General features: G+C 40.8%; 1 protein-coding gene across 1 annotated transcript in view; it reads left to right on the top strand.

Moving 5' to 3' along the window:
• The window catches only part of SLC28A3 (solute carrier family 28 member 3), a 42,665-nt gene that overhangs the window by 12,921 nt on the left and 5,524 nt on the right, over window positions 1–24,220 (top strand). Inside the window, exons 3-14 of the mRNA XM_009936459.2 lie at window positions 315–397; window positions 4,012–4,103; window positions 5,525–5,714; window positions 7,726–7,870; window positions 9,519–9,632; window positions 11,112–11,189; window positions 15,784–15,864; window positions 16,931–17,011; window positions 18,097–18,222; window positions 19,302–19,432; window positions 20,252–20,420; window positions 22,046–22,243. Coding sequence (XP_009934761.2) covers window positions 315–397; window positions 4,012–4,103; window positions 5,525–5,714; window positions 7,726–7,870; window positions 9,519–9,632; window positions 11,112–11,189; window positions 15,784–15,864; window positions 16,931–17,011; window positions 18,097–18,222; window positions 19,302–19,432; window positions 20,252–20,420; window positions 22,046–22,243 — 1,488 coding nt within the window. The remainder of the gene's footprint in view (window positions 1–314; window positions 398–4,011; window positions 4,104–5,524; window positions 5,715–7,725; window positions 7,871–9,518; window positions 9,633–11,111; window positions 11,190–15,783; window positions 15,865–16,930; window positions 17,012–18,096; window positions 18,223–19,301; window positions 19,433–20,251; window positions 20,421–22,045; window positions 22,244–24,220) is intronic.

The following is a 24,220-nucleotide window of genomic DNA, read 5'->3' on the forward strand; positions in this document are numbered from 1 at the left end:
GGCGCGTGTGCAAAGGTGATCTGTATGGAGCCCTCTTCAGCTCTGAGTAGCACTGGTATTTTTTTCCCCCTTTATTTCCCCTTTCAAAATGATGTGGATGGCTTGGGAAAGTTCACAGCCACCGTCTAACCACTGGGTTTGACTGGTACGGTCACAGTGTTGGTGGCAGACAGGAGAGCTGCAGCCGTGCACTCGGTGCAGACAGGAGAGTCTTGAGACTGCTTCAGCCATCTGCCAGCCGGGATCTGTTTTTTTGCACCTTATTTAACAAGCATGCATCCCTCTCACAGCTTTGGCAATGATCTGTTTTCCAGGAGGACTTACACATCAATACTGAGAGGGATCTGCACGAAAACAAATGTGACTCAGTAGATGTTGAGCAGCCACGCCTGAAAGGGTAATGTCTTTCAGATGAGCAAGTTTTGAACTCACTTCATTCTGGCCAAAGCAAGAAGCTGCCGATGTTTCTGCTTTTGGACGAACAGCTCTAAATTTCACTGCCATAATCCTATGCTACACAGACCTTTGTATTGCCTAGCAATTGGTGTAATACAGAAACACATTGTGATATTATTATACTTTTCAATTGACACTTGTGATCATGGAACTGTCCTTCTAAAGCTTTGCAAATTAAAGGAGCAATATTTTTAATTTTTGTACATTAACTCCTCCAATATTTCCAGAAGTGCCTTTTTTAAAGAGAGGTCTTAAACAGTGGTCTTTTGCAGGAAGTTACAGATGCGCTATTGTCCTTCAGCTTGCATAGCTATTTACCCCACTGCAAAATAAGAATACATTAGCTTTAAAAAGAAGCCAGTTCACTGGAGCAGAATTTTTACACTTTGTTAACACTGGTGCTGAGTAACCACACAGTGAAACCACACAGCTACATTTTACTTCAGATTAGGATTTTGGCGAAAACTACGAACCCTGTATAAGGCAATAATAAAGTTAAGATACAATACTTAAATTTATATTTTGATGTCTTAATATTTTTCTGTCATACTGAATCTTCATATAAATCTTCATAGAAGTCATATTGTATTTTTTCCCCTGATTTCTATGACTGCATTCTGTTGTACAGCACACCATTTCAGCTTTGAACCTCCCTTCCTATCAGCAGATTCTAGTAATTCACTTACTGGATATCTCAGATAGGAGTTTGTCTCTCTGACATTAGACTACTAGGAAAGATCTCATGCCTGTACAAATGATACGCTTATAGACAGAAGTAATTGTGAAGATGTTAATTATGCTTTCAAGTTGTACATACAGAAATTAAAGACTTGTTAATATGTGGAGGTTTACTGATGCCATCATATTAAAATACTGCCTTGAAAATCTAGCAAAAGTATTTAGATGTCACTTAAATATTTTCTTGTTGCTCCTCTCTGTTCTTTGGAGATTTGTCGTTCCTATAGCAGTACATAATGCAAAACGCTTTCTTGTTAAAACATTTAGGGTCTCGTCTAGGAAAAATAAAAGCTGAGATTTGATAGATCAAACATCCAAGTTTGATAAGCCTCTCCAGCGGCAGGTACCCAGCGTCTACCCAGAAATAAAGTAATTGCACAGGCAAAGATTGGCATGCAAATGGCTGTACAAGGTTGGGGGCAGTCTCTTCTCCTCAACCTGTGCCCGCAGGAGTCACTCGACAAGAGGCATCTCTGCACAGAGATGGGTTGAGTCAGGGCAGAGATGAAGGTTGTATGTTTTTTATTCATTCATGTTTATTTGTACTCCCATGGAGAACTGAAGGGTAAATAAGCTTTCATTCACAGACCTTTCTGTTCCCCAGGTCCCCTTGTTCTTCCATCAGCAGGAGGTACTATTGCCTCTGGTAGCTAAAGCTCCTTGTCTGGAAGCTGAAGAGTGCTTTGCTGTATTCTCATTGCATTTAGGCTATGGCTTCTTTATGTTGAGCACCTGACAAGGGCAATGGTATCTTTACCAAGTTATTTTTTGTGAACTAGCTCCTAAAAGCAGGCACCAATCTGATCTAATGTCTTTCTTGTATCTGCTCAAAATGGGCATTCACAAAGCTTGCCGTAATTTTGAGTGCGTCATCGATTTCTTCAACAGATAGTACTAAATAAATAGCCTGTGGTCTGAGACACAACACTTTTGAAAGATCAGTCTGTCGATAACAAGGATTCACTATATGTGCAAGGTGTAACCATTCATTCATAGAGTATATGCACACTAGAAAAAGGATTTCTGAGTTGCAACATGCAAGCAAGAATAGTTTTGGCATATACAAATATTTTACATTAAATTGCTCCCTTAAATGTGCTTAAGTGGTACCTGCTTTTTCAACATTTTTGGTTAAGCAAAAGTCATCAGCAATATGCTGCACTTTAAGCCTATAGGATCAGCTTTTAGAAGACAATGTTTCCTTAGTAAATTAACTGGATTTCATAAGGAAGATGTTTTTTCTGCCCCCTTTCAGAATCCAGCTGCATATTTATCATGTATGTGCCTAAACAGTTAAGATATCCTGATACCAAAGTGATAATCACCTAAATCAATAAAAAAAATGAGAGATATGCTAGAGCAAAGAAGAGACTACAAGGAACTGCAATCTTAAAATAACAATTTTAAATCCCAAAGGGCTCATGAGTAGCAGTAACAGATAGTAGATAATATTTTTCCCTTTTGGTTAGTGGATAAAGCATAAATTTGTGAAAGTAACTTATTCATGCATCTATGTCTCATTTCTCCTTTTCTTTCTTTTCCTGTTGTGTCTAATCTCTCTGCTGAGATTGGGTAGATAACCTAATGTTCTAACAAGCAAAAAAAAATAAAGCTATGATTTGTGAGGCAACAGGAATTCCCAGAACTAAAACTGAAATATCAAAACCAATCAAGATTTCTCAGAGACCCTGTTACTCTTTGTACTAGTGAAGGAGTATGTTCCTGCTCTGCTATTCTGAGTGCTGATATGAATTAGGTTAATATTCCTTGTTTCTCTCCTACTTCTTCTAAATTAATTGATTTTTTTTTTTTTTTTTTTTTTTTTTAGTGTAGAAAAGAAGGACGTTTGTGCTGAATTTCAGTGTGCATCTGACTCCAGCTGCATCTAGTTTCCAAACAAGCGCAGTCTGGATAATTAGCGTCTCTAAATATAACTTTGCCTTTATAGACTGTAGGGCGTGAGGCACCGCTTTAGAGAGACAGAGCTATGGCTGTGATTTCTTTTTCAGCTTGCACAATAGGAGGGTGTTTATTTAGCTGCAGATTTTGTAACTGAAATACGTCCTTGTCATCAGCATACTTAACATTGGAACTGCTATTTCCCTAGCTTTCACCCTCCATCATGAAATCACTGTTACTCTTAGTGAGATGAGAAAAGAACAAAAATTAAGTATATATTAATTGGAAAAACAGATACTAGAATAGGATATTCAACTATAATGTTATTTTAGCTTCCATGAAATGATGAGTCTTAAATAAAAGGTTCATGTACTTCACAACCAAATTTTCAAATATCCAGAAACATTGATGCACACTGTAATAAGATTTTAGATGGGTGTTTGTTATTTTGCACACACAAATGCAGGCTTAGGCCTTCACAACTATGGTAACACTGCTGCTCCACATAGCAGTGCTGGGCTGGCTGTATTAACAATATTTGTGAGTCTAGTAATGGGCACTGAATTTCTAACTACCTGCCCAGTTTCCACTAACCCTGTTAACAGATGTCCTCATGGAAGGGGCGTACTTCAGAGGCTAGCAGAACTTTGGTCCATTAGCTAGTCGATGGATTGGCCCATTATATATCTGCCGGATTTTCTTTTTTACATGTCCAACATCAGACCAAAGAAGTCCCATCAAAAGCTCTACAGAGGTCGGCACAATTTTCTTTGGGATCCAGATTTAATCCTTACCAAGTGCAGTATACTCCAGTGGAGAATTTTTGGTCAATTTAACCTGATCTTCCTGTGCAAATTACTCTTCTTTTTTGTCTACAGCTTAAGTTTCTGTTCTGTTTTTTTTTTTGCATTTTCCTAGGCATTTAGAAAAAAAATATGATAAAGTCTGTGAATTTTGCAAGAAACATAAAACCAGCATTCAGTATGTGATCTACGGAATTTTCATAACAGGTACAGTATATTACACCCAGGGTTGCTGAAGCCTTCTTTATTGAATATATATATGAGATTGTAGACTGTGCCTGTCTTCTATCTGACACAAAAGCTCTTGACTGTCTTAAAGAATGCATTTGACATGAAGTAAAAGTGAATTTAGTCCCAGAAGAAGCTTCAGATAGCAAGACCTCCACTCATTCCAAACATAACAAAAACACAGATCTTGCTACACTGCTCCTCGAAGACGTTGCATCTCTGACGAGCAATTACATTTGGCGAAAGTTCAGTCTCTGTGTCCACTCCATTACTAGCCCCCTCCAAGAGGCTAATTAAATTACAGTTTTAGGAACTTGCCCAAAACCATTAAATCACATAATAAGAGTTGGGCACCAACTTGAGATGAACTTAAGTCATCAGGCTAGAAATGAAAGTTTCCTATTCTGACACCTATCACTCGATATCCACAGCATATGTTTGCTGGAGGAAATGTGTTTTATAGTCAGCATGCACTGCAAAGTCATTCAGATAGTCTTTGTTCCTTTCCTAATTATCCAGTAGGTTGGTTTGTTTCCACTGTCATTTTGAGATCCTCCTACCTGAACACTGAGAAGACATAAACCTAAAATATGTCTGTCTAATAGGCATCAACATACCGTAAAGTGGTTGTAAAAGGGACACTTGCATGCTAAATATCCTGCCCTCCTAGCATCAGCTCACCTTGCTTTGTCATAGCACAGACATATCCTCGCTCAAGAAAGCGAGTGAGTTCTAAGGATAAGTCAGGGTTTCATATGTTAATTCCATAAAAACCAACTTGGCTTAGAAAAATCAGTAGTTTGTCTTCCTTATTGGCCATAGACAATATCAGATTATTATTTACAAAAATTGAATGTTTAATTGGCTAGCACCTACTAGCAATGAACCTGCCAAATGACAAATAATTTCACAGCTACTTTACAAAATAAACTACTACTAAACTTCCCAGTTACTTGGGAGGGCATCATATCAGGCTGTTGATAAATGTTTTTAAGTATTTCTTCTAGTTTTATTGGATAATCTCATCCTCCTGTGAAAGAAGGCAAAAAGACTCATTGTTCTTAATTCACAGGTTTTATACAGAAAAAGCAGTTCTGTAGGTGTGCTTAATTTTCCCATGTGAGTAACATGCTTGATATGACTTTGGCTTGGCCAAAGCATATAAACTGTTTTGACAGGGTGAAAGTCACTGATAAGAAAACCATTTCATACAAGTGAGCATATTGTAAGTAATGACACTTATCTGTGAAAGCAAAATTTTTCAGTATTTAGGCCAAGAGTCAGAAAAGCACTTAAAAGGTAAACACAGGCCTGACTTTAGCCACATCCTTTAAATTTAAGATTTTATTCTGTTTTTAAAAAGACCAACTTAACTGACATGTATTCTTGTTTCTGTACAGCATACTTGGCAGTAGTTATTGCAGCCTGCAGCTTGAATTTTCAGAGAGCCTTGCCACTCTTTATCATCACGATCCTAGCCATCTTATTCATCTGCTGGAATTTTTTAATAGCTAAGTATGAACACAGAATTCCTGCCTTCTTTTCCCTTGGAGAAAGATACCTGGAGAATCAATGGTTTTGGCTGAAATGGTAAATATTAATTACTTCCTGTTTATGCAGAAGAACAAAATATTACTTAATTTACTCCCATGGTTTTATTTCAGCTTACACCTCCATAAGCACCGGGAGATGGATCAATCATACAAATTGCAATAAGGTCAAAGGATACGTACAGAATAACTCAGTATTTTCCAGTTTATAGATGTCAGGCACACCTTCAAGATTGCAATACAGTAGCTAGGTGTCAAAAAACTTGACAGAAAGTATAAAAAAATTCCTCGAGGTAGATCATGTTTGTGGTAGCAAGACAATATGTCCACGGAAGTTCAGGTGTGTTGTAGCCTTTTGCATTCATTCTGCAAGCCAGAAAGTGCCTCACTGTCACTTGTTCAAAGGGCTGTGAGATTCATAAAAATATTGACTCCAATATATGCGAACTGCTAAAAACTGAAGTGTGTTACATGGACATTACTTGTTCACATATCCCCATAGCAATTTTTCCGTGACCTTCAGGAATCAAAACATGCCAGCTATATTTGCTGTCATAATAAGATAATATAACCTTATTTGGTGTGGTAGACGTTCATCTGGTAGATAAATGGTAGATACTTAGATTTGGTAGATACTTATTCCAAGTATTTGTGAGCAGTTATCAGGAAGACTGAAGTTATTCCTGGGAAAATGGAGATCCAAAGGAGGCTCATGAACCAAAGAAAAGACCAAATGAAATCTCATTGGAAAGGAAATTGGCCAGCTACCTCCTGTCTCAGCTAAGTTACCTTCTATCTGAGAGAGACAGAGGTTGAAGGAGGAGTCATTCAGGGTTTAGGAAAATGTCCCAATGTACTTAAAATTTTGAAATGGTTTTGCCATAGAAGCATAAATTTCTAAGAAAGGTGCTATAAAAATTGTGGTCCTTCTGCTCCGGAGAGTCATTAGAGAGCAGTCACACACAGGTACCTTCATTAGACAATCTGGCAGCTTCCTTGGGGGAGGACCAAGCTGAACAGGAGAGCCCTGATAAGCAGATGGAACAAAATGGAGGCAGTAAGTGCTGTATTACCTGGGCTGCAATCCTTAAATTGTACATATCACAGATGAAGTGCTTAACTGTAGGTCACGGATTCCTCCAAGAGACAGGAAGGCTCTTAGGTGTTGAAAGTGTTATTCAGCATTGTAATAGACAAGCCATTTTGTGGAGTTGGCCTGCAATATTTTTGTTTCAGGTCTAAAAATGAGATTTAGGTATCTAGGCACCACTGAAATTGGTGGAAGCTAAACAACTGTTAAACATGAGTAACGTTAAAGGACTGAGACTAAGTTTAGTTTTCTCTTTTGTAAATGGGACGATGTATTTCCTTGCCTCTCTGGCTGTTGTTGTGATAATTACCTTCAATACACAAGCTGAACACGGTTCTGTGATAGTGGGGACCATAGAAACACTAACCACAGATGTACACATGGTACATTGTGTACATTGTTTATGCACTGTCATTGTTTCTGAGATAATTAAAACAGTTGTAATTAAAAGTTATTTTGCTAAACAGACTACAGCCAGTTACAAAGAAGTAGTTGATAACCAGCTTCCAAATAGTGTGTTTCATATGCCCACCAGTTAAACAGTACAATGCAATTAGTAAAAACCACAGCCTGTCTTGCCCAGAGCTGAGAAAATATTCAATAAAGAAGACAGGAAAGGAAAAGGAAAATGTGAAAAGAAAAGTGAGAAAGGAGGGTATCTTCTCACACTTCATTTAATAGAAATAACACCCAGACAAGAGTCACTTGTGCTTTATTGGTTTTCCCTAACTCTGACTTTGGGGGCATATTTGGAGTACATTTCTTCTGGATGCCACCAAGGGATGTTGTTGTCAGAGTTGCATCAGCAGAGGCAGGTTCCTGGTTGTCTAGAGCTACATGTTTCAGCTTAATACGTATGCTCAGAGAGTTCATTCACAGGCAGAGTTGTAAATGTTGTGGGAAGGGGAAGGAATACCTGCTCTTCTTCAGGGTGTCATGCCTGATACTTTTTTTCCCCTAGGGTGCTGTGGGCAATTCTTCTTATAACTGTCATCTGCTGGCTCATCTTTGACACAGCAAAACAGGGATCCCACCAGCTCATCTCCTTTGGTGGCCTTGTGATATATGTTCTCCTGATGTTTATCTTTTCCAAATATCCAGCCAGAGTGAGTATTTAGTCCATGTTGGATCTTTGGGATTTTTTTGTTCAATGTGTCAAAACCCTAGCACCAAGTTCCTAATGAGTAACAGGAAGCCCATGAAAGTCAAAATTTAGGCTTGCCGAAACCCAGTGAGGTATTTCATCTCTGAGGGAAGTAATTTTGCTCTGACATCTTGGGGAGCATTTGGGGACTGTACCAGCATCTGGCTGTCACTATGCTGGGAGGCTGCGGCCCATCCTTTGTTCCAGCCCTGATGCAGACTGATGCACATTTGCTCCTGGAGCATCAGTGCAAGCTGATGCAGGCATACTCCGTGCTTTCCACCCACAGGAGGCTCACCACAGTCCACAGGAACTCACAGACATTGAAGTGAAGAACACTGTCATCACTTCATTGCAAACCTCATGGAACTGGAGATGCGCCTCCCTCAAGCAGCTCTTAATCTCTCACAAGCTGATTCCCACTGCAAAAGCCGCAGCTGGGGCTGAGTTGAAGTCCTCACTTTTTACTAGCCCACTCCCACAGGCTCATCAATGCCATGTATTTTAATTTTCCAGCTGAGCTGTCCACTCTGTACTGCTGTGATATTACGAAAGGGTTACTTCAACAACTGCAACTCGCCCCTCAGTTTTTACCCCTGTGTGCATGCCTAGCATACAGCGCATGCTTTTGTATATTAATCCATTGTCCAGGTTACCAAGTTTCACCAATGCTATTTGAAAACTCCTGCATCAGTGCTGAGACTTTCTTAACAGAAGAAGTGCCCTCAGCACAGGCTAATGGACCTGCCACTCCTCATCCCTTGCAACTGCTGCTGTCTCCAGCTGAGGTGAAAACCCATGTACTCCAAATGCTTTGTGCTCTCACATGGGTCCTCATTACACCTAACTGACTTGTGTTATTCAAATATCATCTGAATAAATTAGATTGCCATCTCAGCTCTTTGCCTTGTAAATAATCAGATTTTATTTTCACAAGACAAAGATGTTTTCTGAGGCAGCAGAGCAGAAATATGCAGCGTAGTGAAGAGTGGCTAGTCACAGGCAGCCACAGCTTTTCATACAACTGCCTTTATGTCATTTGAATTGCAATATCTAACTGTGAGTTCTAAAGTATCACAGCTCTTTAAAGCTGGGGAACAGAAACAAAGTTGAAATTGTCTAACCACACACAAAAAACTGTAGTAAAATGTCCTTATTCCCAGTCCAGATATGTGAGGAATCCGTATGCCGGGTTACTTTCTTTTTTATGTTTCCATTTCAGTCAGGAAAAGAAAAAAAAAAAAAGAATAATAATGTATGCTGCCCTCATGTATGTCTATTTCTTCTGTAAACTGTAGCACAGGAAGAACTGTCTCTCTTTTTCATACTACTTTATTACTTACAGTCTGTGATGGTGAAATGGGCGTGCCCATACTTACCTTACCAGGCTTTCAGCAGCTGACTCAGATGGAGACGTCCACATCGCAGAGCGTTCACATTAGGAGAGGGGACTCACACTTCAAACCTCCTACAACCTGTTTTGGTAGCTGCTCCTATCCTACAGTGTAGTCAGACAATCCCCGTACATTATTTTAACAAACATCTACAGTAGATTATTATTTATTTAAATAACAAGTGGTTTCTTTATTTCTATTTTTCTGTCCATCTAGGTTGCTTGGAGACCAGTATTTTCAGGAATAGGAATGCAGTTTATTCTTGGGCTTCTTATTCTGAGGACCAAAATAGGGTTTGATGTGTTTAACTGGCTAGGCAATCAGATCCAGGTAAGCTACTGGGCAAAAGAATAATTTTTAGTATAATTTTCTGTTGTGAGACTCTTGCATAACAGCCAGGCAGTCAAGGCTCTCTTTGCCCCTGGATGTTTTCCCCTCTTAAGAAAAACTGGATTCTCAGAAAGGTAACTGCCTGTCTGAATTCAATCTTGCAATTTCTTTTTTGTCCAGTTAATACAAGGACATGGAGAACAGGCTAATGAGTAATGACCAGAGTGACCTTGTTTCTTAATGGCTTTACTATCCTTGGGCTGAAATTGTAACTTGCCCCTCCAAACACAAAACCGCTATTGTGCCAGGGCGCTCACAGAAACTCTTAGACCTGACCCAGCTTCAAAGCATCCTTGCAATAAACCTGATATGCTGAAAACCCTTGGGATTTAGCAAGGCAGAACCACCGTTGTCTTCAGAATAGCCACAGTCCTAGCCCCAGTGGCATTTCAAAGTTCTCACAACATATAAGAAACTGAATTCAACTACAAGTGCCAAAATCCACAGCTGGGAGCTGGCAAACCACTTCTCTGCGAGCAGCAAAGGATCTGTAGAGCGGGCACAAGATCCATCCATAGGTGCCCCTGCAGGCACAAAGTTTTTTACCAAAGCCCTTTACTGGAAAGTAATGGATAAGAGAAATCCAAAATGTAGATCAGAGAGTACCCACTGAAGGACACTCAGACTTTTCACCCCAGGGATACTATTCACACAGCTGTTCTTCACAGTGCAGATAATTAAGCAAACTTAAAGCAGTGCAGAATGTACTGTCTCTGCGCGGGAGTGAAGGCACAGGTCTGACGTCTGTCTGGCTGCTAATCTGCAAGCAGTGGGAGTCATCTGGATTTTGTTACCAGGTTCTCAGTCTCCTCTTCCGTTTCCGACTGAAGCGGGTCTGGTGCCCCCTTTCGTTAGCTCAGCATGGCTCACTGTCACTCCTGTCGTAACTCATTACTGTAGCTATCATATCTCCATTTTAAGCTGTATCATAAATTGCATATGTTGGCATCAGGAGTATAAAAATGCACTACCGTATCAAAATTAAAATGTAGATTTTTTTAGACTAGTTTTTGGCTGCTCTTTTCAAAACTCATTTTCAGCCGTTAAATCTCTGTTTTAAACTCTATTGTTTATTGAACTTATTTGCATGAGAAGGAGTGTAGAAATGCACCACTATATTGGGATTAAAAAAATAAATTCCTCTTTCAGTATTTCTTTTGGCCTGTATCTTCTTGGCTAGAGCAGGAAAATGTGCCTTGTGCCCTTGCTGTTTATCTACATACTCTGAAGCAGCCTGAACTCTTGACAGAACAGAGCAGAGCCCCTTGGTTCAGCCAGACACAGTCAGTGAAACCCATACAGAGCAGAGCACAAGCTCCTTGGACCTCACCAGATCTCTGCAAGACAACTAACATTATTTGCTTGGTTTTTGGCTGGGACAGGAGCTTATGGCTAACTTTCTTTGCTTTCTGTCCCTAGACTTTTCTGGAGTACTCTGACACAGGTGCTAAGTTTGTGTTTGGTGAGAAATATATGGATCATTTATTTGCTTTTAAGGTAAGACAGATTTTATATATATACTATGTGCGGCAGGTAGACAACAGAAAAAGGAACAAGCAGTATGGCTGGGAAATTAATTAATGATATGTCTTGTGATACCAGTGCAGTCACCAGAGAAATCAGATAGGAGGTATACAATTCCTTACTGTGTTACACTCCAAATATAAAATTTGGAAATTCCACATTCCTTCATTTATTGCCATACACTGAGTTAGGTTACACTTATTTAGTCTAATTATAAGAACATATATTACAAGTAGACAGGACTTTGGGGTATGTTTCTACAAGGAACAGGTTAAGAAGCTCCTGTCTGTTCACTGAAAGAAATACTACCTTCAGCCTATCTTGCCCACCTCTCCACAAGTAAAGGTGCTATACCATGCTATGCTGTTCTATCCTGAGGTGCTGTGCAGATCACTGCCTTGCAGACATGGCCTCTGTAGAAGGGAAAAGCCTGGGTGTATACTTATATCAGGTAGAAGAGGTAGATGCTGCCCATGCATAAGCAGGAAGAATTACATTATTAATACATTAATAAAATCCCAGGGATAAATAATTTCCCAGCTCTCCCTTAGGAGACCTTGGTGAGAAACTGCTGGAATACAGCCTATGTTCTCCGTGCTCTCTAACCCACACCAGCACCCTGTCTGGTTTTGCTCCTACATGTAACCCATGCCATAATACCTGCTTAGGCTGGAATCAAGAACATACAAAGCAAAAAAAAGACCCAAAAACCCAACCATGAGAAATGTATCAGGACTTTCTCAGAGACAATTCTGTCTGGTATTTCAGACACCTGACTGTGGGATTACACACCTTTTATCTTCTATTTTGCCTGGAGGTGTTATTCCAAACCAGATATTCTTCACACTTAGCTCTTTTTACTGCTTATGAAAGAAGATGTTACCTGTAAAATATGCTGGTACTAAGAATAGTCAGAACATCTTAGAGGGGGAAAAAAATTAAGCATTTTAGCGAGAAATATAAATTACAGTTTAATTGCAGTATTTTTGTACCATTTGTTTCACTTTCCAGTCTCCTCTCACCTTTGCTCTGATGAGCACTCAAATAACAATATGCATTCATAGTTGCCTATTCTGGGGGTCAAATGGTTTAATTCCCACCCCCAGTGCTATTTTTCCACAATGCCTTATGAATATGATTTTTTCAAGGTGATTTTTTAATATCTCAGAAGTGATGCAAAATACTTTGCTGACTAAAGCCATAACTAGGGACCAGACACTCAGCTGTTTGCTTCTGTATATGCACACATCCATCAGTCATCTTCTGTGGGACAAGCCAGCAAAAGATATGTGGAATTCTAGAAGAGGATGACAGGAACAAGTAGGTTATTTTCACACTGAAAAACAAGAAAGCAAAATCCATTATTTGATTTTCAGAGCTGCGTAAGTCTTGGTATAGGAATATATATGGTAAACAGAGTGACACACAAGTGCAGCAGAAAGAGGGAATTGAGAGTCTGTGTGACAGAAGAATGAATTTTAAGAGCTTTTCTTTCCCTGAAAGCAATTCAATGCAATCAGTGCACGTTTTTTCAATAAAAAACAAAGGGGGCTCTTGACCTTTAGTCTCCAAATATATTTCACATTTAACCAAGAAAGGAAACACTGCCAATTAAGGCTGGTGTTTCACCATGACCTTCCCCTGCTGTGCAGATATTCCTACACACACACAATGTGCAACAGCCCCATAGTTAGAGAGGGAAGCTGTGCTCAGACTACTTGAACATCCCCATGCCTCCTTTTTTCCTAACAGTCCTACCTCCACCTACATATTCCTGTGCCCCCCTCGATCCTCCAGCCTTCCAGACCCCTTCTCAGACCAAAGGCTTGCGTGGTGTATTCACCTCCTCACCTCCCCAAATGCTGTACATGCAGCTCCAGCAAGGCTGGGCTCCTTCCACCCTCCCCAGACCTGCTCCCAGCCTGGCTCCCTTTGCCACGTGGGTGCTTCACCAGGTGCCTGACCCTGGAGCACTGCCAGAGCTGTTTACTTCCTCTCTCATGCCCCTGCACAGCTTTACGCCATCGAGGCATTGCCCGGACATGCATGCCCTGCTACCCAAGACCTCCTTGGAGGGAGCACTCTGTGGTTATTGACCCTGTGCCACCCATTTCCCTGGTTTTGGCACTGCAAAGAGGGGAGGGAGAGGGTAGGAAGCAGGAGAAGATGCTTCTCCCTTGTCAGTTTTCCCACTCTTGTCCCACCCGCAACCCTCACGTGGGCCCAGCACACAGGCAAAGCTCCTCTCGGGGCTGGTGGAGAGGAGGTGGCTGTGCCATATAGACATGGGACAGAAGGAGTTTTCCCGAGGCTGTTCTCTCCTCTCTCCCAAGTTTCAAAACCACTGACTTAACACTTCAGTGTATTAACACCGTGGGGAGCCTTTCTGTAAAAGGGTTCAGTTTTTTTTTCAGTTGAACTAGTTGTTTCCTGTTAAGTGCTTTTCGTTGCATTTATCTCTGCAGACAAGGCAATTGAAAACCCACTGCAGTGTGAAGCGTAGCTTATTTACATGCTGCTTATTTTAGAGTAACAATTTGCCAGTGTTTTCCACATGATTTTGCTATGCCTGGACATGACATATCGGTACAATTAGTTACCTATTAAATGGTTGCTATGCTTTTCTAATGAAGACGTAACATAATAGGCACCACATTAAGTCACTGGGGATTTAGGTAGGAGAGTTGAGTCAGAAAATAGTCCCCAACTTTTTTATGCAGTCAAGGAACAAATGGTCACAACTAGAAAACAAGCTCCCTGTTTTGTAAAGACAAATGCTTCATCCAGAAGTACCTGCAACTGCAAAAATGGAAAAGCGTGTTTTGAAGTTATCTGAGCTATTTTCAGGGGAATGTGCACAAGAAATAGGCTGAAGGGTGCCAGCTGTCACCCAGCATAGGCAGAACATTGTCTTCTTCCTCCTTCAGCCAAAACCAAACCACAGTAATACCTGAGAGCTCTTCTCATCCATTTGGAGTGAAGGACGGAAAGACGCTTGAGTGTTAATGGTTTTTACCACCCAGTACAGACAGTTGACCTTTGCCTGTCTGCCCACTGCCTCTCCAGACCCATTTCACTGCAGACATCCTGGTGGTCCCTACCTGCACCCAGGCATGGAGCTGTCTGGCAGCCAGATGCCTCTCTGGCTACCACACTCATTGGAACAGGGAGGGGAAATGGCAGGAGAGAAAAGGCAGGGGAGAATGGTGTTACTTTCACTGAACTAAACTTTCTGCTGTCACTGCATGGCAAACCACCTTGAGAGAATCGCGAAAAGGATCAGAGAATCAAAATAGGGAAAGGAGGCTCATCTTAACTTGTTGAAGAGCGCAACGATATTCATGAATTGCACTCCCTGCTTTCAGTGAAAGGTTCCAATCATCTAAATTGAGTTTCCAAACCTTTATCAAAATTTCTGGTAGTACTAACTCTCCTCTAGAAGGGCATGACCTCTATTTACTGAAAATGTCTGAACTAACAAAGTGTTTTGGACTTTTTAATTCTGTTCCTTGCTTTTATTTATGATTAATTATGTCCTTAGTTGAACACACATAAAAGCTTCCTAGTGTTAGTGGTACTGTTGTAACTGTAACTAATCTGTCTGCCTGACTTTGGACCTTTTGGAGGGATTTTTCTTCCTGTTTTATACCAGCGTAGAAATGCTGAGATTCTGTATATTTAACGTGCTTGAGAATCAAGTGATACTACTTTTATTCAAGATGAAAAAACAACACATTTAATAACCATCAGACAGTAGGATAGGCATTCATGCAAGTCTTTTAAGTTATATGTTTAAGGAAAACATTTTTCCTTCAGTCTCCATTGAAAGAGACTTATATTCACTGCTTGTATTTAAGAAGTATAGACCTGTGAATTTGTTTTTAAGTAGATTATGTCTCTGAATACAGTTACAGAGCTCTTGAATACTCCACATTGGCATTATAATCAGTGCTATAAATAGAGCAGAATAAGAGAGGATTTTGCTGTAGTGTGTTATTAAAAGGCAGCTACATAGTATGAGCTTTCTAAGGAAGCTGCCCTTGATTCTGTGAAATGAAGTCAGCTACAATCCCAATCAAAATCCCTTCAACTTCTGCTTACATAGCAGTCTCAACTGTGTTTTTTAAACACAGACACAGAGAAGTTCAGCTCTGAATTCTGTGCCACAGTCCCGTTGTATATATTTCTGTTCATCGTTTTCAAACTCTACAGATGTACATATCCAAGCCTTTGTAAATGCCATTGCCCAGTAAATGTTTAAGCCGACTTAAACATGGCTATAAACTAACATGTACTGTGTTAAACCACACAGTTTCAAAACTATTGCAATCCTGTTAGAAAACTGTGTAGATACATGAAAAATAGTTAATTCTACCAGAGACATAATGCAGTGGGTCTAGAAAGTTAAAAATATCACAGCATAAGTGTAAACTTCCTGATGAGTTTTCAATACCTTTAAGTGTATCTCCAAAAACATGAGCCGCTTTTTCAAAAATTAAATGGCTTACAGAATCAAGGAAAGGAAGACTACTATAGAAGTGTTGATGGTTTTGTGTCTCCAAACCAGGTCCTGCCAATTGTGGTTTTCTTCAGCACAGTGACGTCTGTGCTTTACCACCTTGGATTCATGCAGTGTCTCATTGAAAAGGTATGAAATTTTGCCAGTAGGTACTCAGTTGCCTAGTACGAGACACTACTTGAACACATGCAGCCGAACTGTAGGATTAGCCCTGACCAAGCTGCTCAGGGGTAGAGACATAAAAAGTAGTTGCTTATTTTTAACCTGGAAAAAGTTCCAAATGTTAGTACTGTGAAATCATAACTGGCGTTGCATAGCACACTGTCCTTCCCCAAACGTGATGTTATTGCTAGAACCATAGCAAGTGTTAGATTTGTCTGACTAGCTTAGCATTCCTCAGATGCCATACTTGCTTAAATCTTCCTTTCTGCCTGCCCGTTTCCCAACCCCCAAAATGCAGGGTGGAGGTAACATCACAGACAGTGGATTTCTGCTTTCTGCTAAGCACTGCAGTAACAATAGCATATGCCATCCTATCACAGATCCCCAGAATAAGACCAGAGGCTGGTTCCTCACCTCATACTCTAAGCGTTCATTTCCGTCAGGTCCTAGGTCTAGTGATGGTGTCCACTAAGATAAGAGCAAGTCCACCAGAAGTCCACTTTCTGCCCTCTCCACCCAATGAACTTACCACATGTGGGAAAAGATCTTCCTGCGTGAGGGTAGTTAAACCTTATTTGAACATACCCTTTAAAAGTCCTTTGTCTTTCTCATTCACAGGACTGTTATATAAGCACCACAAACCTCACCTGGCTGGAATAGTGTGCTAGAATTTCTATGAGGCATTTTTAGCCTTAATCTACATTTCATATTTTTTTGCCCTCATGTGATCTAAACCCCTTTGGACAGGTATATAAGCAATAAGGGCACATCAAAATATCTACTTTGATTAATTTAATTTAACAATTTAGTGCCCAGGAGGAGCCTGGAGTACTCTCAATTCTGTTAAATTATTTCTCCTCTGGCTTATTTCAACATGCTACTATTAAATGAACGTGCCATATCTTGAAGCTGAAATCATTAACTCAGAAAATATTGTAACATGTCTCAGAACTCTTACATTGACATGTTTAATTCAAGAAGTGCATGGAATAGGAAGACCAACATGGTTTTTTTTCTTCTTTAATCATTTTAGGTTGGTTGGATAATGCAAATTTTCATGGGGACAACTCCTATTGAGTCTCTGGTAGCTGCGGGTAACATATTTGTGGGACAGGTAAGTTGGAGCACAGAAAAACATGCTAGCACAGGATTACTGAATACTGTGAAATATTGCTACTCAGCAAGCATATGTGTATAAAAAAAAATCAGCATTTCATATGAAGTTAGGACACCAGTACAGCAGAACTGGTGGTTGATTTCCAGAATTCCAGGACATTCATATGTTGGCAGTGATGCACAGTGGGGAGTGTTTTGGGAACAGTCTGTTTTCCCAGCAGAAAGTCGAGCATCAGTTAGGCCATAGATCTCCCTTAAAATGACTACCAGACTGCTCCAAGGCTATGGAGAAATAACAATTTCAGGTGTTTTTTCAGCTGAGAAGGCAACTGGGATGAAAAGAGGGCACATGAGCCAGGCGAGGGCAGGAGAGACAGACAATGCAGGAAACTAAGATCCAGGGCTGGCTGTGCAAGGCCTTCGCCAAAAAAGCGTGGGACAGAGTCTAACAGTCCATTTTAATGGAAAATCCATTAAACCCACACTACAGCAGTGTCTGTCCCAGGCTTCAAAGCAGTGTGGAAAGATCACCAAGTAGCGTGCAAGCCCAAAAGTGACATCAGCGTGTGAGTTATTTAGCAGTGGTGCATCATCATATCAGCTGTTTAGCAGTGGTGCATCACCATATCATACTGCTTCAAGATATAAACTAGCACCTCTGCATGACATTGTCCCAGAATATGCTTGCACACATGCCAGAGGGACTGAGAGCTTTAAGCTGCCCATAGTGGCTGGTATGCTTGCTTCACTTGATGTACAGCCTTACCTGCAGCTCACCTGTGGCTGTCCCTAACTCGCTCAGGATTGGATTAGGATTTCTTGGCAACGCCACTGAGCCTTTGGGAGACACAGTAAACCAGCAAGGATTGTCTTTGGACGAGACAGATATTGGTACAGCTTTCCTTCTTGGGGTAAGAAAACCCCAACCTGTTAATATTCAGAGCACTCATTAGCACTAAGATTAACCAGTCAGACCCTTAAGAAAGTGTGATGTAGCCACTGATTTTTCTGCCCTGTTAATAAAAGAAACATCTGAGGGTTTATTAGGAAGTTCTTAATTTGATAGTCATTTTTCACTTCCAGACAGAGTCTCCTCTCCTGGTACGGCCCTACTTACCATACATCACCAAATCTGAACTCCATGCAGTCATGACAGCAGGATTCTCAACTATCGCTGGAAGTGTCTTAGGAGCATATATTTCTTTTGGGGTAAGTTGGAAAAGAGAACTGGAAAATGTGCTGTTTACCTGAAATCATGGAAGTACAGAAGCCCAGCTAAAATGCTTTGGAAGTATACCTGAGTCATTCCCATCTTTTTTTTTACTGAAGGAATTAACCACAAAATACCCTGTCTTCCAACAGTAAAAAGGATACCAAGATCTGATCTTGAAGATATTGTTAAGTAGAACAAGTGTCTACTTAAGTAATACAGAGAGACTTCCTGCCGCAGGTGCAAGGAAATGACTGATCGGTATACTTTACTCCAGTCCAGATGAACCAACATGTGGAGTATACTAACTGATCAACCCTCCCACTTCTGTGGCAGTGATGCAGATAAAGTTCTTCAGGAATTGTCGCTAGCTATATGAGCCTAAAGATTTGACTTGCAACTGATATTCTAGTGATGCTATACAAACATGGGTGGTAAACGTCTCATCTGCTGAGGGGCTGCCAGCACAAAGCCAGAAGAACAGAGTTGAAGATGTAATTTGTGATCAGAGTCATTGAGGGATGGTTGATAAATATATTAGTTCCATATCTGAAAAAAATACAGTGGAGAGGCAGAGGGAAGAAGAGAGGATTGGCAAAAAAGATCGAGAGAGTGAGAGAAGAAAAGGAAATACTGCAGAAATTAGCAAAGAAGTTGTTTTGTGTAGAAATTTGGGGAAGAAGAGGTGAAAAGTGAATAGAAAAATTTACGTTAGGCTATGTAATTTTTTTTTAAACACAACATCAAAGGACAAAAACAATTTTCTGCTACTGCAAGGCATAGAAGGGGTGTTAAGGAAGGCTGGCTTTCACTCACCTGCTCTGCGGTTGTGGCACCCAGCTGCACTCGATGGATCTGGTTTGCCTCTTGGAAAGATTACTCCATACTTTTCACTACTTCGGCTGTCTCCAGCTGGCGTTCTCCTGTATTGCTCATTCTCTTCCTTATGAGCAATGTAAACTTTTTAATGAGCCCCTGTAGAAAAATCATCCAAGCATCTAACACTTTTAATTACTTTCCTCCATGTTTGTGTCTGATGTGTTTAACACAACATATTTTCTGTCACCTGAAATTCTAGGTTTCCGCCGCCCACCTACTGACGGCTTCTGTCATGTCAGCACCAGCAGCGTTAGCCACCTCCAAACTATTCTGGCCTGAAACAGAGGAGCTTACAGTATCTCTGAAGAGTGGCCTACAAATGGCAAAAAGGTAAGCTGATCTAGGCTCTAGTTCATAGTAATACTCATGCAAAAATGAGATTTGGAAAAATAACTCCTCATACATAAGCTTTAGGGGTAGTACATTGTAGATCTGCAAGTAAGAAGTTAGTTATATACCACTATACCCCAAATAAGTAGTTTGTGAATTCAGGTGCAGCGTGCACCATTGCAACATATCGAGGTATCACTACCCAGTGGGACAGGCACAGAGACACCAAGGACCTGGGCCAGACAATAAACCCTCCAAAAAAAGAGAGAAATGCCTACCTGAGGTGAGCCACCGAGAGGGTTTCCCATTTGCTTGCTTGCTGTCTTTGCTTTGTAAGGAATCTGTAAATGCAAACATACAAAAGCAGAGGTGGAGCAATCATTTCAAGAATGGCAGCAATGAACTTGCCCGTCTGCAGGGAGACTCACTTGCCTCGAGAAGAACAGGCAGAGCAAAAAGGCTTGTAAGAAGCTGTTCCTGAGCAGCCTGGGCATCTCTGCAAGGGCTGCCTGCAAGAAGACCAGTGCCCACTCCCTCGTGCCGGCGGTGTGACAGGGAGTCACAGTACCAAGACCCGATCCAGAGCTTGCCCACTCCTGAATGTGCCAGAATTCCTCCTAGGGGCACCAAAAGCATACCCTCTGGTGGCTTCCATGAAGATTGAAAGCAAAAACCTGCTCCAAGCATCATTATTTTCCCTGTGAGCGAACAGACAGCTTCAGTAGTAGATTTCTAATCAAGTCCACGTAACTTTTAGTTCTATGATTTGTTCTTGAATTAAAAAATGTTCGAACTCTGTTTTTCTTTTGATTGTTAAAGTGAAGCAAAGAACCTGCTGGAAGCAGCCAGCCAAGGTGCCTCTGCCTCCATCCCGCTGGTGGCGAACATCGCCGTGAATCTGATCTCCTTCCTTTCCCTGCTGGCTTTCATTGACTCAGTCCTCTCTTGGGTGGGCAGTCTGTTTGACTATCCACAGCTGAACTTTGAGGTACGGTCTTCAGGTCCTTCGTGCAGCTTATATGCATGCATAATCTGTCTTTCTCAAATTGCATGTCTGTGTGGTTTTGTTGTGGGTTTTTTTTGTTGTTTGATGTGGTCTAAACCCATATATTTTTATGTGCATGTTCTTGAAAAATGTCTTTACAGCCAAAGGAAAACTGTTGCCATGTAAATATTTCTGTATCCTTTAGTCTGTGTATAGCTTCCCTCTGTGGCTTTCTTGCTGACCAGCAGAGTATTTTTACAGGGCATTGTATGCTAATATGTGCCTCCTCTGACTTGGCAGTGCAGCAAATCTGTTGGTTACACTCTTGCCAAGCCATTAACATCTCCTGCAGCTAAACATTAACGTGTCTTTAGCTTCAGAGAGCCCCTTAATCAAGTCCTTACTGTTTCACTTAGATAAGGACACCAGCAAGGCTGGACTTGTCTGAACCCAGGTTTGGTCAATGCCAGTTAGTTCTCAACACAATTGAATTGTAAAACTGCACTCAAATCACTCAGCTGAGCAAACAGGTTTTAAACAGGACTTCTTTTTTAACCTGGGTCAATACATTATTTTTGACCCAATGCAACAATCTTGGTTCAATGGTATGGGGCTTTTTTGTTTTGCAAGCTCCTAACAGAAGTATTGTGTGAAACACAGATATGACATTGCGATAAAGGTGGTACAGAAGTGAGTAGACACTCACAGCAGTTGTGGCTTCAGCAATATTAAGATGCAGCCCTGCACACCTTCCGCAGGTTATCCCACTGCACAGACACCAGAGGAAAGGCAAAAGTACGCATACCTCAGCCACTGTTATGCAGGGGCTGGTATTTTTATAACTGCCTGGTGGACTAGTATTTGGACAGCTAGATAACCCACAAGGAGCTGAGACCCACAGACACATTGCATTCAGCCATCCATCGCTTTTGAGAGACAAAAAGCAGGCAGAGAAAACAACCAGGAATAGTAACTGCTTAAACACCTCAGTTATATTCACTAAAGCCAATCTGACCAAACCCCTTCACAACTGGAGCTATTTTCTCTCTTATATAAAAACAAGATTTACTGTCATATGGCATTTTTAAAAAAATTTGCATAAAACTTTTACTGCTAGGGAAAAAGGTGCAGCTTTAATTATGTCAGATGCACAGCTTTTATACAGAGACAAGTCTTTTGTTTACACCAGTTGGAGTCCAATAACAAGGTAATTAAGCATGTTCATTACCACGTTTGATTTAATCAGCAGAAGAACTAGACTTCTCAGTTCTCTTATCAGGTCTTTTAAGTCAACCTTCCTTCTTTGCTTCAAACACTGTGCCCAGTGTGAAGCCATTGTTGGGGAAAAAAGGCAGAGATATTTTCATTTTACTTTAGCTGTAAAATTAGGGACATACCTAATTACTTTGTTATATCTAGATTTTGGATTAGTCTTTTAAAAATTACTCAAGCATACCTTAGTATTAAAAATCGTCAGTCTCCTGAATGTGTTGGCAGTAAGAATTAAAGGCCAATTTTCCTGTGCCAAAATAAAAGCATCCTTCTTTGAAGTTTAGAGAACTTATCGCATGCCGTTGTTCTTTGACCAACCATATCTTTTGACCTGCTTTGTCTTATGTATTTTGCAGAACATTTGCGCTTATGTCTTCATGCCGTTCTCTTTCATGATGGGGGTAGACTGGGAAGACAGTTTCACTGTCGGCGGACTATTAGGTTACAAAACTTTCTTCAATGAATTTGTGGCTTATGAGCGCCTCTCAAAACTGATTCACAACCGAGAAAAGGGTGGAATCATGTACATTAACGGTGTGAAACAGTATATGTCTGTAAGTAACATTTTCTGTTCTACAAGTTTATTGGATCTAATACTTTTCTGCTGAAACTCAACTTATTTTTTAATATGGGCACAGGGGGATAATGGTGGCAGATTACTTCAGTTAAAATGGAGCATTGCTTTGTGAGACTGCTATGACTGTCATCACACTAGCTATCTCAGGAAAACATAGCAAAAGAAAGGCATAGTTCTGGGGAACGTCCAGTTCAGGACAGTGCACTTAAGATCAAGGCTGTCTTCAAGATGGGTTTCTTCTTACCTCATTCTTAGCTAGCACTTCTTTGTTGGGATAAGGTGCTTACAGGGATAAGGTGCTATCTCAAGAAAATCCTTGACAAGAACTGAAAGGTCCTGCTGCCTACAGAGGTTTAGCCAATCATCAAGCTTCGAGAGGCAACCAGCAAGCTTTAGCTGAAGGCCTTTAAGGTGTTACTGGCACACGTATGCTGGTGTGCAGAGGGTAGTAATACAGGACATGAACTACACGGCGTACACCGCCCTTGCCCCACTGAGTCCAACCAGTTTGTTTCAATTGCCAGTGAAAGTTACTCTGCATGAGGATTTCCAGTCAAAGCCTGGGCCCACCCCTCATTCGCACAACCACCCACATTCACCCAACAGGATACATAATTCCTACCACAATTCACTGAGGAAGAAACCTAGAGGATGGCAATACAAAGGGCATCCTGCGTGAAGAGCATGCAGTGATCAAGGCAGACCTTTGCAGCTATGACTGCTCCCCCATCTGGCGTCCACGCAGCAGAGCCTGTGCTGGATTTGTCCTCATTCTAAGCACAGGCAACGAAAACTGTGATATCTGGCTTTACACCTGCACTGGTGTCTTTTCCTCAAATCAAAACAAATTGTCACTGCAGAGGACCCTATGATTAGGAAGCATCCTTTTGTACAGCTTTTAATCTTCATTTAATCTGGTGTGATGCTGTGGATACCTGCCTTACATACAAAACCAAAACCATGTTCCTGACCACTTACATTCCTTATTACCAGATCATATTTCATAAGTGGAGGCAGAAAGCCAGGAGGTCTGATCAAATACTCACACGCTTGCCTGAGCATCCATTACCAGTGTTCCTGGAAGTCCTGGGAATAGGATCCTGGGCTAGACTGATTTATGGCTCTGAACTCCTGAATGAGTGATTTTTTTTTTTTTTTTTTAACCTGGAAGTCAGCCTTAGAATTCAAATCCAATCAACTATATTTCACCTTTGTTTCTTTTTTTTTTTTAATTAAGATGTCATGTAGAACTTCCATGTTCACTTCTAATATCTATATAGAGCTGTACATGCTTCCATGGCAAAAAATTCTTAGATATAAAATAATTTTGATTCGTAACACTAGCAAAAATTACCCAGTAACCATTTTAATTATGGCACAACAGTTCAGGTGAGAGTGCACTTGACTTCCACTTATAATTCCTCTTCAGCTTCAGAACTCTCTACTACATCCAGGCACAGATACTCAGTCAGAGCGAGCAAACAAGCGGTCTTCTGTACTCCCTCACCTGAGCCAGTAATAACAAGACTTCCTGTTTTCAGAGCTAGCAAAGTGCAAATGAAAGCAGGGAAATGACAGTACACAAAGCCTTTTCTAGGAAGAGCAGGTAGAGTGGGCACTTGAAGAGCATTTTCCTGCATATGTGCAGAGTGATTGAAAAGATCTACAAATTGGTTTTCATAAAACAGGAATGGAAACAGAGAAACTTCTAATAAGCAGGAAACCTACTAGAACACTCACACAGGCGTATTGTGCCTGGGCCTAAAACACAGTAAATACAAGTTCAGACCTGCCATGGGGACGAAAATCCATTTGCTGAGATATGTTGCCTCCTTTCCCAAAATGTTTTGATTGCATTTGTCTCAAGGTCTGCAGGTTTGTAGCCTGACTTCACCCAAAGTCATTTTGCATCCTGTGAGGGGTCCCTCTACAGGGGCAAAGGCCAACCCAACCT

This window comes from Opisthocomus hoazin, chromosome Z (genome assembly GCF_030867145.1).
Source record: "Opisthocomus hoazin isolate bOpiHoa1 chromosome Z, bOpiHoa1.hap1, whole genome shotgun sequence".
Classification (NCBI taxonomy): Eukaryota; Metazoa; Chordata; class Aves; order Opisthocomiformes; family Opisthocomidae; genus Opisthocomus; species Opisthocomus hoazin.